Source organism: Saccostrea cucullata, unplaced genomic scaffold (assembly GCF_032062105.1).
Source record: "Saccostrea cucullata isolate Sc308-1 unplaced genomic scaffold, CSIRO_AGI_Scuc_v1 ctg5263, whole genome shotgun sequence".
NCBI classification, from domain to species: Eukaryota; Metazoa; Mollusca; class Bivalvia; order Ostreida; family Ostreidae; genus Saccostrea; species Saccostrea cuccullata.
The window spans coordinates 22,992-41,132 of NW_026930299.1; the positions used below are offsets into that span (position 1 = coordinate 22,992).

General features: G+C 34.2%; 1 protein-coding gene across 1 annotated transcript; it reads left to right on the forward strand.

Moving 5' to 3' along the window:
- Positions 1 to 273: 273 nt before the first annotated feature.
- Positions 274 to 9,283, forward strand: LOC134283632 (isocitrate dehydrogenase [NADP] cytoplasmic-like). The gene is made up of 12 exons (XM_062766131.1): positions 274 to 320; positions 403 to 442; positions 895 to 1,001; positions 1,478 to 1,564; positions 2,352 to 2,512; positions 2,667 to 2,813; positions 3,800 to 3,867; positions 4,039 to 4,107; positions 4,210 to 4,361; positions 4,482 to 4,622; positions 4,929 to 5,091; positions 8,694 to 9,283. The coding sequence occupies exons 1-12, from the start codon at positions 305 to 307 to the stop codon at positions 8,773 to 8,775; spliced, it is 1,233 nt and encodes a 410-aa protein (XP_062622115.1). The 5' UTR covers positions 274 to 304; the 3' UTR covers positions 8,776 to 9,283.
- The last annotated feature ends 8,858 nt before the right edge of the window (positions 9,284 to 18,141 follow it).

Consider the following 18,141-nt stretch of genomic DNA (forward strand, 5'->3'; position numbering starts at 1 on the left):
GTAAATCCAGTTCCTACGTCAGTCTCTATTTTTCCGGAAAAAAATTACATTAGTATTTTAATATCTTTCCTTTTTCCCTCCCAAAATCATATTTTTTTAAGTGAAAAATTAAAATTGCTTTAGAATGTAAATATTGTTGATGGTGTTCGTATATTCATTTTTTCTCGACATTTCAAAATCTGCCTGTATCCCATGGTGAGCCTCATTTATGACACACGGGCTCTTCCGTAGCGTCCAAAGTTCATCCAGGCGATAACGTCAAACTTGTACGCACGCGTGTATTACCGGTCTCTGTACAAGAAAAATGGGGAAAATCAAAGGTATACGATCTAAAATGAAGAAATATTGTCGTTAAGCAATTCAAGATATGACAAAAAATAATAAATTGGCTTTGTTTTGCAGGAGGACCAGTTGTTGAAATGCAGGGAGATGAAATGACCCGGTAAGACATGCAAAAGTGGGCGGAGCATCTGTCCACAGCTGTTTTCATTACTATCATTTTTTATCTCTAATGAGAGAGGGAAAATTTGTTATCAATATCTATCTGTATAATTTAATTTTTTAATGCTTTCTTTCGGATATGAACAAGTTTTTTTTTTCTACTTAAATCCTGAAAGATGAGTAGAATATCGAATGACATGTGGCATGTCGGATTTCATTGGCGGATCTAAAATTAGAGCATTCAAAATAAGAAGGGCCATTAAACATGTCTAAAAAGGGGGGGGGGCAAATTACATTTATATCACCTTAATATTCAAGGGGGGATCGATAGTTCCCTTTGGCATTTTATAACATTAAATCATTTTAATTTCACAAAATCTAAATGATATTTCATTTAATTAAAATTGTTATTAATGAGCTGCTACAAAGTTTTTTTTCCTCAAAATTTTACAGAGTAATTTGGGATTTAATCAAGCAGAAGTTGATCCTGCCTTTTGTGGAATTAGAGCTCCATTCCTATGATCTTGGAATGGAAAATCGAGACGCAACAGATGACCAAGGTATATTGTGATTATATAACAGTTATTACTCAACAGTTACGTAATATTACCACAGGGTATACACAGGATAACAATAAAGAATTCCCTCAGTGGGGGTTTTATTGCTAACAAAAAATTATTAAATCAACATTGTTATTTCATCATACTAGATTGTATAAAGATATATTGCATTTAATCCAGAGTAAAAGTGTAGCTAAATAAATTACATATATACTTTGAAATTCTGTGATAGAGCAGAATATTTTAATGGATTGGAAAAACAAGGAAACTAAGAAAATTTAATTCTTGAATGAGGAAAAGTTCACCATCTGGACTCAAAAAAAAAAAAATAAAATAAAAATCATGAATATTAAATAAGTTCAAGTTGAAAATTGGGTATTTGAGTATTGTATTTGACACAAACATTGTTTGTGATACTGATTTATAAAATCCTTTTAAAAAAATACTTATCTGTTCCCTCTGATTTTTTTTTTCAGTAACAATTGATGCTGCCAATGCTATTAAGAAGTACAATGTAGGAATTAAGTGTGCCACCATTACCCCAGATGAGAAGAGAGTGGAGGGTAGGTGCCATATTATTATGCCCCCCTTTGAAGAGGGGTGGGCTTATTGCTTTGCTGCTCTCTGTCAGTCGGTTGGTTGGTCTGTCTGTCTGTTGGTACCAAAAATTTCAATCATTTTCTTTGCAAAGGTTGCACATACTGAAATGAAATTTGGTTTACAGATTAATCATAGGAATATCTAGGTCATGTTCCTGTTTTGGTGCAATCAAGCAATTTTTGTCAGAGTTATGCCCCTTGGACATGAAAGAAAATTTTATTTATTTGCAGTTCATTTTCTTTGCAAATGTTGCGCGCTCACATATTTATACACATTTTGCATTTCTATGTACACTGCCCATAATAAAGGCTTGTAAACACTTCAGTGTATGTCTAGGAGGGGGGGGGGGGGCATAAGTCTTTCACAACATCTCTTGGTTATTACAGATTGGGGGTACATGTTCTGTATATATATAGCAACCACATTTAATATTATACAGTAAAAGGAAGGTACCTTATATTTTTTTAAAGATTAGAGTTAATTATCACATATTACTTGAAAGAGTAAAGGGAAGGCACCACATTTCACATTATAGAGTAAAGGCTGATTACCACTAAAGTTAGGCACCACATACCACCTATAATTATTACATTATTGAGTAGAAGTTGGGTAGAAAAACAACATTTTTACAGAGTTGAGAGTAGATACCAAACTTTGTTTTATTCAGAGCAGGATAGGAACCACATTTTACACAATGATTTATTTTTTTTTAGTAACTAATTCATTGATAATTTAATTTGATAATTTCAGAATTCAATTTGAAGAAGATGTGGAAGTCTCCTAATGGAACAATTAGAAATATTTTAGGAGGTACAGTTTTTCGTGAAGCCATCATCTGTAGCAACATTCCCCGTCTTGTACCTGGATGGACAAAGAGCATTGTTATAGGCCGACATGCTTATGGAGACCAGGTAAAAAGATTATTTTATAACTATGTAGGAACAAGATTCAGTAGTCTGTCAGGTTCAAGTATTTCAGTTTCCACCGTACTGAATTATTGATGATGTATTTTTAGTACCGTGCCACAGATTTTGTTGTATTATTGATGATGTGTTCTATTTTTAGTACCGTGCCACAGATTTTGTTGTACCTGGACCAGGTAAACTCGAGATCAAGTTCACACCAGCTAATGGCGGCCAGGAACAGAACTACAACGTGTTTGACTTTACAGAGTCAGGAGGTGTCGCCCTGGCCATGTATAACACAGACAAGGTAAGAGCTAGGTACCGGAGTACCAAGACCTATTGTTTACATTATTATTTTACTACAATATTCAGTGATATTATAATTGCTCTCATCAAAGCAAGACAAAGCAGTAAACATAAGATTGTAAATTAATTAATTTTTAGCTCACCTGAGCTGAAGGTTAAGGTGAGCTTTCTGATGAAGTGTGTCTGCCTGGTTCTGTCTTCTGTTGTGTGTCTCTCACTCACTGTAAATTTTTAACATTCTGACTTCTTCTCAAGAACCACTTGGCCAATTTCAGCTAAACTTGCCACAAAGCATCCATGTATAAAGAGCACTTATGTTTGTTCTGTTCATACCATATTTTAAGGGGAGATAATTGAGTGAAAATTTAATAGACCTTTTGAAAATCTCAAAAACAACTGGATCAGAAAAGACAAAATTTATGTGAAAGGTTTATCACATTGTGTAGATTAAGATTTGTTCAAATCAGGACTCTTGGGGGTAGGGTGGACCACAGTGGGGAATCAAAGATTTACTTAGGGAATATTTAAAAATCTTGTTTTCAAGAATAGAAAAGCCATGATTTGTTATGTTTATATTGAAGCATCCTCAGGTAGTGCAGATTCTATTTTGTACAAATCATGACTCTATTCCCTGGGTGGGTAGGGGTTAAGGAGGACCTATTGTATATGTAAACTTTTTGATACTGAACAGATTTCTTTAATTCATTATTCAAGCTAACTTCTCAAGTAAGCAGTGGCTCCTGGGTCTCTTGTTTTCAACAAGAGGAAAGAATATGCTGAATTCCCTTCAGTGAAAAAATCGAATTTATGTAGAAAATACTAATCTTATAAATGAATCAAAAGTGTATACATTATGTGGAAGCCTGTTATTGTAATAAGCTCATTCATAAATCAAACATATTTTGAGATAAGAGAGCAGTTTTTAATTCTATTAAAAGCAATATTTTCATAAACTGTAAACACTCTGTTCTTTTTTTTTCATTGCAGAGTATAAGAGAATTTGCCCATAGTTCTTTCCAGTTTGCTCTACAAAAAGAATGGCCACTATATTTGAGGTAAATTATCATTTTGTTCAATCTTAAATAAACAAATATTACTTTAAGTAACAATACTCAAGCTTAATGTTTACAAGTCAACAGATGAGAATTGGATTTTGTACCAGTAAGCATTTATTTGATATATCTATCAGTGGCACACCATATATTAAGGTGAAGTCTATTTTTCAGCACAAAGAATACCATTCTGAAGAAATATGATGGAAGATTTAAGGATATATTTCAAGAAATTTATGAAAAGTGAGTAGAATATTAGTATATTTAATATATAAATAAACATTCTCATTCATTTACAGTCATTCAGGGTTTATATATTGGCTTCATAAATGTATATGTATTTAGAGATTACAAGAAGTCTTATGAAGAGAAAAAGATTTGGTACGAGCATCGACTTATTGATGACATGGTAGCATATGCCATGAAATCAGAAGGAGGCTTTGTATGGGCGTGTAAGAACTACGACGGAGATGTACAGTCGGATTCTGTTGCTCAAGGTTTGTGATTTACCCAAAGCACAGCAACAATAAAGTTTATGTCTGTATAGTAGATGTGTCAACTGCCATTATGAAAAACATGTACCTGTGTAAATTTATTTTATCCCTGGTTGTCTGTAGGGTTTGGATCCCTTGGAATGATGACCAGCGTATTGGTCTGCCCGGATGGTAAAACCATTGAGGCCGAGGCTGCTCATGGAACAGTAACCAGACATTTCCGTCAACATCAGAAAGGAAGTGAAACATCAACAAATTCCATTGGTAATTAAAGCTCAAATTATAGAAAATATGTATGGCTTCCTTGAAAGAAACTGAATGCTTATAGATAATATTATGTTTGAAATAAGAAAGTTGGCAAACATATAGATGAAACTTGTTCCTAAATAAATAGTCTTTTTTTTTTTTGATTTGTTGTCTATGTGTAAATCAAACCTAACTTAAAAAAAACCTTTAGGACTGACAAAGATTCCTGAAGAAAAAAAGTTTTATCTTTGCATATAAATACTAATTGTATACAAGATCAAGATGTGAAATGACAGGTATAAAATTGTAAAAATTCTATTTAAGCTTCCATCTTTGCCTGGACCCGAGGACTTGCCCACAGAGCTAAGCTGGACAAGAATGAAGCCCTGAAAAAGTTCTCTGATGACCTTGAGAGGGCATGTGTAGAGACCATTGAATCAGGCATAATGACCAAAGATCTAGCCATCTGTATCAAAGGCATGAACAAGTAAGTAGGCAGTATTATCTGTATCAAAGGCATGAACAAGTAACAAGCAGTATTATCTGTAGCAAAGGCATGAACAAGTAATAGGCAGTATTATCTGTAGCAAAGGCATGAACAAGTAATAGGCAGTATTATCTGTAGCAAAGGCATGAACCAATAATATACAGTATTATCTGTAGCAAAGGCATGAACAAGTATGTAGGCAGTATTATCTGTATCAAAGGCATGAACAAGTAATAGGTTGAAATATCTGTAGCAAAGGCATGAACAAGTAATAGACAGAGATATCTGTAGCAAAGGCATGAACAAGTAATAGACAGAGATATCTGTAGCAAAGGCATGAAACAAGTATGTTGGCAGTATTATCTGTATCAAAGGCATGAACAAGTATGTAGGCAGTATTATCTGTATCAAAGGCATGAACAAGTAATAGGTTGAAATATCTGTAGCAAAGGCATGAACAAGTAATAGACAGAGATATCTGTAGACAGAGATATCTGTATCAAAGGCATGAACAAGTAATAGGTTGAAATATCTGTAGCAAAGGCATGAACAAGTAATAGACAGAGATATCTGTAGCAAAGGCATGAACAAGTAATAGACAGAGATATCTGTAGCAAAGGCATGAACAAGTAATAGACAGAGATATCTGTAGCAAAGGCATGAAACAATAATATACAGTATTATCTGTAGCAAAGGCATGAACAAGTAATAGGCAGTATTATCCAAATCAGAGGCGTGAACAACTGAGTAGGCAGTATTATCTGAATCAAAGACTTGTACGAGTAGCAGTATTATCTGTATCAAAGGCATGAAGAATTAAGTAGGCAGTACTATTCATAGAATTTTTTCATCAAGAATGTTGTGGTGAAATTCTTTTAAAAAAGTAATATACATGTATGTAATATATTATGAAATACTACTTAAGGACAGACGAGATGTTCCTCAATAATATATAATTTTCTCCAAGATTTTGTCATTGAAGAATTACAACTTTAACATGTTTACTCACAAAATATTGAGGTACCTTACCAGGCATTTGTGCGAGACACCAGAGGATGGCATGTCTTGTATACTGTATAGCAGGTTAAAATCGCGGTCGGAAAAGATCGCGATTTGTTCAATTTTCAGCAAATCGCGGTTGTTTGAATTCGCGGAAAGGAAAAATTATACATTTTTTAAAAGTACTTGCAAGCCTTTTTCTTTAGGTATATAATGTGTGAACTGATATTTCCCGTCTCTATGTTACAAAATTTGTACATGTATATCCCGTATATCAGATAGGAAAGTAAAGTCTACATACTTGGTCGATTTTGAGCCCGATTGAATAACAACGAAACACTGGACTGATCCCGATTTGAAGTCAAAACAATGTTACAGCATTAAGATTTTTATTTATTTCCAGGTTCAAATCAGAAAAAAAAATTGTATCGTAGTCAAAATGCTGAACTTTTAATCATATAATTGAATTTAATTAATTGTCTTTACCCTGTTTACCAGTAATTGCCTTGATTAAAGGTAATGACTGAGTGACACGCACGGGTGTATTTAAACAAGTATGTTTTGATAAATAATTACATTAACGTCTACTAGATGGCAAAATTAATCGTTGGCTATAGAAATTAATTTAACAATTAACAAACTTTTAAAAAAATCAACAACTATATGTTTGTAATTGATCCATGCACCCGCAAAATTATAAAGACAGTCTACATCTCGAATAAATTACTGCCTTTGTGTGTACGGAAAGACAATTTTAAATAGATTTGAAGAATCTAATCACAGATAATAACAAAATTTCAATTTATCCTTATAAATCTTTAAAGAATTATTCACTGTATGTTGAATTCGCGGAATTTCTTTTCCGGCGAATATAGCGAATATTAACTCCGCGAGTTAATTTCCTGCTGTACAGTAATCCTTTAGGAAAAAAAACTAAGTTAGCCAAAATCAAATTTTTAGTGTTTCAAATTTTTTAAAACAACTAGAAACCAGTTTAGAAATCAGAAAGTAATTAAAATTTTGAATATTTTTCATAAATTATGAAGATGTACAAAACAGATATTTGGGGAACGTATCATCTGACGTTAACATATTTCACATTAGATTTGTTTGAGGAGAATTTATGAACTCTTGCTATAAAGATACAATATATAGCACCAAGTTAGAAAATGGGGAGAAGTATTGTGTCACACATATTCAGCACATTATGTACCATGAACATTTTTAGCTCACCTGAGCCGAAGGCTCAAGTGAGCTTTTCTGATCACATTTTGTCCGTCGTCCGTCCGTCTGTCTGTCCGTCCGTCCGTCCGTCCGTCTGTCCGTCTGTCTGTCCGTCTGTAAACTTTTCACATTTTCGACTTCTTCTCAAGAACCACTGGCCCAATTTTGACCAAACTTGGTACAAAGCATCCTTGGCTAAAGGGGAATTTAAATTGTTAAAATGAAGGGACATATCCCCTCGCAAGGGGAGATAATCAAGAAAAGACAAAAATAGGGTGGGGTCATTAAAAAATCTTCTTCTCAAGAACCACTGGGCCAGTAAAGCTGAAACTTATGTGGAAGCATCCTGGGGTAGTGTAGATTCTAAATTGTTCAAATCATGACCCCCGGGGGAAGGGCGGGGCCACAATGGGGAATCAAAGTTTTATATAGAAATATATAGGAAAAATCTTTGAAAATCTTCTTCTCAAGAACCAATGGGCCAGAAAAGCTGAAACTTATATGGAAGCATCCTGGTATAGTGTAGATTCTAAATTGTTCAAATCATGACCCCCGGGGGAAGGGCGGGGCCACAATGGGGAATCAAAGTTTTATATAGAAATATATAGGAAAAATCTTTGAAAATCTTCTTCTCAAGAACCACTGGGCCAGAAAAGCTGAAACTTATGTGGAAGCATCCTGGTATAATGTAGATTCTAAATTGTTCAAATCATGACCCCCAGGGGAAGGGCAGGGCCACAATGGGGTATCAAAGTTTTACATAGAAATATATAGGAAAAATCTTTGAAAATCTTCTTCTCAAGAACCACTGGGCCAGAAAAGCTGAAACTTATGTGGAAGCATCCTGGTATAATGTAGATTCTAAATTGTTCAAATAATGACACCCGGGGGAAGGGCGGGGCCACAATGGGGAATCAAAGTTTTATATAGAAATATATAGGAAAAATCTTTGAAAATTTTCTTCTCAAGAACCACTGGGCCAGAAAAAGTGAAGCTTATGTGGAAGCATTCTGGGGTAGTGTAAATTCTAAATTGTAGGAATCATGACCCCCGGGGGAAGGGCGGGGCCATTATAGGGAATCAAAGTTTTACATAGAAATATATAGGAAAAATCTTTGAAAATCTTCTTCTCAGGAACTACTGGGCCAAAAAAGCTGAAACATATGTGCCCATGGAAGGATCATGGGGTAGTGTAGATTTCAAAATGTCTAAATTATGATCAGTGGGGTAGGGTGGGGATGCATTATGTATAACAAGGGTGAAATCTGGTAAAGAACAGAATGGTCAAAGCTTCTCAGGTGAGCGAGTGTGGCCCATGGGCCTCTTGTTATATTCATATTCAGCTGTAAAAATGAGTTGTTTTTTTTTTTTTATTTCAGTGTCCAAAGATCAGATTACCTGAACACATTTGAGTTCATTGACAAGATTGCTGAGCTGCTGACCCAGAAACAAGCTAGCTGACTAGATAAGGACTCTAGCAAGCTGTGAACATGAACAACCATAACTTGATCATAAGAATTATCTTCTCCTTCCTCCTCTTTGTAAAACATATCAGTGTTTGGTACAAGTTCATGTGTTAGCGGGATAATTACAGTATTCAGATTTTTTTCCCTGTGATTCTTCTTAAATATCATTGATTTATTAATGTTTTTTGTTTTAAAATACCTAATTTTATATGATCTGTATTTGTTTTGAAATGATGTACATTTTAATAGATGTACGTATATGATGTATTTTTACTGGATATCTTGTGATATATTTTTGAGTGATTCCGTAAGTAAAGATAACCTTACAGGGTAGTGTTAAATTAATGTGATTTTATCTGTATTGATCATTTTGTGTCCCATCTATTTGATTTTATTGCATTTTAAAAAGTCTTTTAATTTTTAAAAAAATATTTTAGAGACAGCAGTATGATTTTATCACACTAACTACTTATTGTATTTCTTTTATGACCAAATAAATATTTAATAATTGCATTTTTAAAAGTCTTTGAATTTTTTCATAAAAAATATTTTAGAGAAGCAATATGATTTTATCACTAACTACTTATTGTATTTCTTTTATGAGAAAATAAATATTTCTAAGTATTATGTTTTGACTTTTATACATCAGTGTATGTCCAAAATTACCCAGACTCCCTAAAATGACAGTGGTGTGACGTTTTATACAGAACTAATGTCAGTCTGAAGTCCAGAGCCTTGTCATTCTCCATTCTCTAGTTAGAAAACAGCAGCCTCACTTTCAACATCCTTAATACACAAATAAGAGAAGGATACAACACAGATTCATGTTTACTGTTAGAATAAAAGGCCAAATGCTTCAGGTCCTCACTGATTAAATATAGGATCTCCCATGATTTGTGGTTGGATATGATTTTTATCCAACCAGTTGTGTTTTTCTATCCCAGAACCATGGCGAGATTCTTTTTATCCCATGTTTAACCAGAAGTCTCTGTCGAGACTGTAGCTCTACTGGTTTGTACATATAACAAAGGATGAGAAAAGAAGCCATTGCCATCAGACCAAAACTGTAGAAGGAGTAGCGTTTTAAAGTAATTTCACAGACATTTCTACTTTTAGTAACAATGGCAACACTGTTCATCGAAATCAAAAACCGATGCACTATTTTATGTATCTTAGTGTAGTCTACTTGTGTCCCAAGTAATATTGAAATCAGACCAAAACTGTAGAAGGAGTAGCGTTTTTAAGGAATTTCACAGAAAATTCTATCTTTAGTAACCATGGCAATACCGTTCATCGAAATCGAAATCCGATGCACCATTTTATGTATCTCAGTGTAGTCTACTTGTGTGCCAAGTAATATTGAAATCAGACCAAAACTGTAGAAGGAGAAGCGTTTTAAAGAAATTTCACAGAAAATTCTATTTTTAGTAACCATGGCAATACCGTTCACCAAAATCAAAAACCGATGCACTATTTTATGTATCTCAGTGTAGTCTACTTGTGTGCCAAGTAATATTGAAATCAGACCAAAATTGTAGAAGGAGTAGTGTTTTAAAGGAATTTCACAGAGAATTCTTTTTTTAGTAACCATGGCAACACCGTTCATTAAAATCAAAAACCGATGCACTATTCTATGTATCTTAGTGTAGTCTACTTGTGTGCCAAGTAATATTGAAATCAGACCAAAACTGTAGAAGGAGTAGCGTTTTAAAGGAATTTCACAGAAAATTCTATTTTTTGTAACCATGGCAACACCATTCATCGAAATCCAAATCCGATGCACCATTTTATGTATCTCAGTGTACTCTACTTGTGTGCCAAGCAATATTGAAATCAGACCAAAACTGTAGAAGGAGTAGCGTTTTAAAGGAATTTCACAGAAAATTCTATTTTTAGTAACCATGGCAACACCGTTCATTAAAATCAAAAACCGATGCACTATTCTATGTATCTTAGTGTAGTCTACTTGTGTGCCAAGTAAAATTGAAATCAGACCAAAACTGTAGGAGGAGTATCATTTTAAATGAATTTCACAGAAAATTCTATTTTTAGTAACCATGGCAATACCGTTTATCGAAATCAAAAACCAATGCACTGTTTTATGTATCTTAGTGTAGTCTACTTGTGTGCCAAGTTATATTAAAATCAGACGAAAACAGACAGACGGACGGACGACGGACACCTTACTATCGCATAAGCTCTTCTGGTCTCTGACCAGTAGAGCTAAAAATCACATCAAGTGAATTACACTGTTTATACATAGGACTCAACTTTATTTTACTTCCTCACGCTAACGCAAAAACCACTGTGATGTCACAACTGCACTTAATTGTGGGGTATAAAAAAATATCACAGTCATCACCACGGGATAAAGGGGATAAAAATGGGATAAAACTTCATAAAGATAGAAAAAATGCATTGTAATTCTCCTGAAAAAAAATTTGGCTGCAGCATATGCTGTGAAATAACTTTGGGACGTTTCATTTTCTAATTTTTAATTCTTGGTATGTGGAGACCCACAAATTCATGTCCTTCATGTGAACCAATACTAAAACAAAAGGCCCATGCATGGGAGATTGTCATGCTACCTGAAAATGCTTTCATTTAAATATACCAAATCATGACATTTTACATGTAGTTCTTGAGAAGAAAATTTTTCTATATATATTCTTATGTAAAACTTTGATCGTCCATTTTGGCCCCAACCTACCTCTGGTGGTCATGATTTGAACAAACTTGAATCTACACTACCAGAGAATGATCGATTCAGTATAAAAGATGCCATTAATTTTTCACTAATTTGAAATTATCTCCCCTTGGAAGAGGGCGTGACCTTTCATTTGTATAAACTTGAATCCCCTTTTCCCAGGATAACTATTTGGCAAGTTTGGTTGAAATTGGCAGACTGGTAAATTCTTGAGAAGTCGAAAATGTAAAATGTTTACAGACAAACAGACACCAGAAAAACTGATAGAAAAGCTCACTTGAGCCTTTGTCTCAGGTAAGCTAACCAGATCTTTGACAACACCAAAATGACGAATTCTACAGCATATTGCTTGGATTTTATGTTTCGACAAATATTTTAAAATATCTGGATACAAGTTAGAAGCTTGGGGTGGATTTTTCCATAATAAAGTAGAACTATGAAATAACCCCTTAAAAAATAGTTCAGCACATGATTTGTTCAGCTTTAAGTTTGCACTTGAAATACTATACCAACAAGCAAAATTTGAAAAAAAATGAATGGAATGTTTGCCTATAATGTTTTTACGTTTAAATGTAAGACATTTAGCTGTATAAAAAGAAGAAACAAAATTTGAAAGACGTATTGCACTTTATTTTGCATAACAATTATTTACAACAATTTCCATTACAGAATAAAAAGATGCCAACTTCGCTGAGCTATCCATTTGTATAGGTATGCCTGTGTACCTACATCACATTAGTTATAAGCACAAAAGCTTTAAGAACCAGATTCCTGATTCCAGGGGTAATAACTCCCCTAAAGCTAACACAATGATCAGATCAATACCAAAGATTTCATGAAGTCTTTTGAGGTGTTAGCTCAAGGAATAATCATCTGGGGTTGTCTCTGGCCCTGTTGCTGCTGCAATGATGACACAGATATTTACTTTTACATACCATTCAAAATATCTTTTTTACTAGCACTTACTAACACAAAGACATATAAATATGCAGAAATGTTTGGTTAATAGTTAAGAATTAAATTCCTCTTTATTTTCCTTTTATACCTGCTGCATCAGGAGCTGTGTTAACTGTTGTTGCTGTTGATTGAGACCAGGTTGCTGTTGTTGCTGCTGTTGCATTTGTTGCTGCATTTGCAGTTGCCTCTGTTGTTGTTGCATCTGCAACTGTCTTTGTTGTGCTGCAATTAAAAGGATTACATGTAGTACAAAGCATCAAACTTACGAGGGGTGATCAAAAAGTTCGCGAACTAATTAAATAACTTCCATAAGAGAAACACTATTTGGTTTCAATGTTAATCATATTTTAGATTGATCCTCTCCAATTTTAATGCACATCAACCACCGTTCTGCGCATGCCTGAATCACGTGATATTGGCGGTCACGTGACCCCCTCCGTAGCGTTCTGTCACAAAAGTTGAAAGATTTTTCATAGTTGTATATTTCTTTCCATGTGAGTTAATTTTTATGACAAGAACAGTTTATTTCTTGAAAATGGTCAAATCTCGGCAACAGAATGGGTCGATAAGAATATCCTTTTCAAAAAAAAGCATGGCGACCATTAAAACACAAATATTCCGTCTCCGGAGAGACCTTTCTTCAAGGTGGATAGAGAATGGGTGCCTCCTTTTTATCATATCTAATATGTTTAAAATCTAAAGTAAACAATATCTTAGGTATTTGATAGTTATATTATTGTTGAAATATTCAAGTATTTTTCAAAGTGTAAATTGGAGGTCTTTGATAGCATATTGCTTAATTAAAAACACATCCCTTTTCAAACTTGCTAATATATCACTGGGCAATATAACAAGTATCATATTTAACCATCTGCCTTCCTTCACTAAAAAGATCTATCCAATCATTGATTGAATTTGTAGGAAGTCATTTGTCTTAATAAACTATGAACAAATTCTTATATGCTACTTCAAAGGCATTTTTAAGATATACCATAAATATTTTAGTCGTTTGTTAAACGAATTCCACTGAGGCAACCATTTTTCGTCACAAGTACCTGCATAATGACGTCATTATGAGCAAAATTTTATTCAGCATATGCTATTTTATAGAACTTGTGTTTGGATATGTGTGCACCAAATTTGTTTCTAATCTGAATTGTGGTTTTGTAGATATAGAGATAGTTCGCGAACTTTTTGATCACCCCTCGTACAAGTAGGTACTAAATCGAGGTCATTCATATCGATTTTATGTTTTTAATTTCTTTGTGTTTCATTGGTGATAATTAAAATTTTGATATATATTATATGTTATCTGTGGCAAACTTACAAACTCTTAATTATTAACTTTGATGGTGCTCATTTTCCTCACCTGGAATCAAAGAGTTTAAGATTTTTTTGATATCAATAAGTACATTATTTAACAACTGTTCGATAATAATACTAAATATATTACTTCAAGCTATACTATAACACATTTCCTCTTTCAAAAGTGTTCATACTATTTGAAATATTTTGCAACTGTAATTCTCTTCTACATTTAAAGATTGTTATGTCCCTCCATATTAAGAAGAGGTCTGGAAAACAAAATTCTGTGCTAAAAATAGACCACGTGCTGCTATGCATGAACTACTTTCCTGGTTCTTTAAACTCTTTTTGAAGACAACGATACCTTGTTTTGAACTTGAAATTATCATTTAAAAGTGCAAAATTTAGACATTTTCTCAACAAATGGTTGTAGAGAGAACATTGATGCACAGTTTGCATATTTTTTTGGATTTTTTAAGGCTCTGCTGAATTCTGTAGCTGCGCAGTTCTAAGGAGCATATCAAAAGCATTTTTCTGCAAAAGTATAGATTATATATGCACATCATGCATTCAGTTATGCATATTTATTGTACCTTTATCATAAGGACTTAAAATTTGATCAAAATATGATGTATCTTAGCCATTTGAAGAAATGTTTACATTTTGTTCTCACCACACTAAAGGTGGCCGTACATCCCCCTTAAGTCAATAATTTCACGTGCCAAAATAGATGGCAGAGCATGTTCTATGTATCGAATTAATTGGGAGATGTAAACACAATATGCAAGTGAAAGCGGTATGATATTGCTTACATAAATAGGGAGAGTTGCTGATGGAAAAATTGAAATTATCTCTTTTGTCATACAGTTTAGTTCTTAGTTGCTCCTTTTCACCAATAGTAAAATATCTAAATACGAAACAGATGTAGCAGACTCTGTATTGTTTAAGTTCGATGGGAAATACTAGTATCAAGCAATAAAATTGTGACAGTAGGTCAGCTAATATTAAAGAGCATTGTTAGTGGTCAACGGTCATAATTTCAAATTAGTGTTACTTTTAAAATAAATTTCTAAATAAAACAAATTTTTCAAGGTATATTTGTATTCAAATATCTAATAAACTCGCAAGTTTTAAGGCATGTTCCTTTAATAATAATTGAAATATTCAAAATTTAAATTTTGACTGAAGTCTATTTTCAGTGTATGGTCATGGAGCCAGGTCTGGGGGCCATAAAACTTAGACGAGCTTATTTTTTATCTCAGTCTCACTTTTTCCAAAAAAATGTATAGTGGAAAAGTGAGACTGAGATCAAAAGTGAGCTCGTCTCAGCTTTATCTCCCCAGACCTGGTCTCAAAAGACTTAACATAAATGTCAATGGGGAATTCAAACATCTTTTTTCTATCAACTTCAGAGTACACCTGTGTAGAATCAGAGTGATCTTTTACAAAGTCATTTTGTTGATAACCAAACACAAGATAGGAAAATTAGCTCTTTGAAGGACAATGATTTAATGTTTATGAGGACTTCAGAAACATTATAATACTGACCATGCCCTATTGGTCACTGTATCATTCTGGTGAGTCCAGGATGTAGTTTTATAGATTGCCTCTCCATTGACCTTGAGCCAAGACCCTAACTGACGGAATCTTTCTTCATAGATCGGGGAGACAGTACCCCAGGATGTTGGCCCGACATTGATGAGTATGTTTCCTCCAAAACTGAAAAAGAAATACATTGTATATTTTAAAAAGCATAGATCGGCATTTTCTATTCCATGTTGGATAGACTAATAACCTTATGGTGTATATCACTTCCTCCAAGAGTTCTTCTATGGAGTAGTACTGACTCAAGTCAGCATTTCTTCTGAACCCCCAGGATCCTCTATCTTAACTGTCATGGCATTGACCCATTTATGTGGCATCACGTGGCCTACCCGTAACAGATGTTTATTAGGAATTCATTTGATGAAAATAAATGTATACTGGTAAAATACCGTTTTATTTTATCTAAAATTAGCATTTGCTATATTTACTACGATTATATTGCATTGCTAGTTCTCAAAGTAAAATATTGGTAAAATCCTAAAAGAATGAATAGATCGGAACAGGTCCAGATTCCTCCGTGTTTGCAGTAACAGTCGTACCCCCAACGGTCATTTGTGACGACGTTGTCTTTGACCGGGCTGAAATAAACATGGCATATAAATATGATCAATTGTAATTATGCTTGTAAAGCCTAATCTAAACATTACAAATCAAGAGCTGGGCCAACGCTGGAATAGCCTCTAGAAACATCAGAGGTGGGATCAGGTGCTATGGAGGGGTTATATGTAGCAGAGCTGACTACAATAGCCATCAATGATCAATTAAGAAACATTACACACAAGTCTAAGTCAATATTCATTTATGTAAATATTGATGGCAGGAACAGAATAAACTACTTCATGACTTTCAACCAACTTTTAAAACAAAAGAATTAACAATAAATTCTTGCCTACCTTTCGTTGTATAACCATGCTAGGAATATTGTTGAGTTCCAGTACCAGCTTGGAGCCAACCAGGCAGCATCATTCCACAGAACATCCGGTTGATACGTGTTGATAATCTCATACAACTGGGGATACACGTAGTCCTGTTTGATACAATGGTAATCTTTTTTGTACTTCTAAATTAGTTTTACCTTTTGAAAAAAACTTCGTGATTTAGTAACAAGAGACCCACGGGCCTTATAGGTCACCTGAGTATCCTGTAAAAACTTTCCAACAATTGAATTTGATTCATGTTTTAAGCCAGATGCTATATGGCATTCACAATTTTGAAAGGGCACCATTGATCATCATAACAATAAACTTAGCAGTTGCTTAGCTTGGTTACTGAATACCCATACGCAGGGTAGGGGAACAAAAATGCACTCCAACTGATGAGTAATATTCATCAATAATCAGTAGTGCCCCTAACACTCTGACATAAACCCCTGACCCTAGGTTGCACAATTTTAAAAGGCACCCTTAAAATTGCCTATCAAAAAGTAAATAAATGTTTTATAAATACAAGGCCTAAAATAAAATTAAGTTTGTTTTGCAGTTGCCTACCGACCCCACTGAAAATGCAACCGACCCAATCTTTTTTTAGCCATTTGGTAATTTGATTTTTTTTCCAATTTTTCAGAATATTGAAACAGTTTCGTTTACAAATTTTAACACGTTTTTTATCATTAAGTAGTTTATAACAAAAGGTGAGCTTATTCATGTCTAGTAGATGTATAAAAACCTCTTTTAATTGTTATCTAACAAAAATCTGATTTTTTTTTCCAAAAAAAAAAAAAGAATGCCTACCTACCGGCCTAATCTAACAAGAGGCCCATGGGCCACATCGCTCACCTGAGCACTGTGGCTAGGAAAAAGCAAATTGGTTTATACTGAAAAGCTTAAATCCAAAAGTAGTACCCATGACCAATCATGGCTTTGCTATTCTTGAGAAGAAGATTTTTAAAGAATTTTCCTATACATTTCTATGTAAAACTTTGGTCGGCCATTTTGGCCCCGCCCTACCCCTGGGGGTCATGATTTGAACAAACTTGAATCTGCACCACCTGAGGATGTTTCCATATAAATATGATCAATTATGGCTATGCTATTCTTGAGAAGAAGATTTTTAAAGAATTTTCCTATATATTTCTTTGTAAAACTTTGGTCGGGCATTTTGGCCCCGCCCTACCCCCGGTTGTCAGGATTTGAACAAATTTGAATCTACACTACTTGAGCATGCTTCCATATAAATATGATGAATTATGGCTTTGTCATTCTTGAGAAGAAGATTTTTAAAGAATTTTCCTATATATTTCTATGTAAAACTTTTGGTTCGGCCATTTGGCCCCGCCCTACCCCTTGGGGGTCATGATTTGAACAAACTTGAATCTACACTACCTGAGGATGCTTCCATATAAATATGATCAATTATGGCTTTGCTATTCTTGAGGAGAAGATTTTTAAAGAATTTTCCTATATATTTCTATCTAAAACTTTGGTCGGCCATTTTGGCCCCGCCCTACCCCTGGGGGGTCATGATTTGAACAAACTTGAATCTACACTACCTGAGGATGCTTCCATATAAATATGATCAATTATGGCTTTGTTGTTCTTGGAGAAGATTTTTAAAGAAATTTCCTATATATTTTCTATGTAAAACTTTGGTCACCCATTTTGGCCCCGCCCTACCCCCAGGGGTCATGATTTGAACAAACTTGAATCTACACTACCTGAGGATGTTGTCCCCATAAGTTTCATCTTTCCTGGCACAGTGGTTCTTGAGAAGAAGATTTCAAAACATGCCTACCAAATTTTCATTAATTCCCAATTATCTCCCCTTGAATGAGGGCGTGGCCCTTCATTT

Bases quoted from the DNA above. Each gene is read 5' to 3' on its own strand.
- LOC134283632 (XM_062766131.1), top strand. The intron at 1,565-2,351 runs GTAGGTGCCATA...TGATAATTTCAG, and splicing joins AGATGAGAAGAGAGTGGAGG to AATTCAATTTGAAGAAGATG. The intron at 3,868-4,038 runs GTAAATTATCAT...TCTATTTTTCAG, and splicing joins GAATGGCCACTATATTTGAG to CACAAAGAATACCATTCTGA.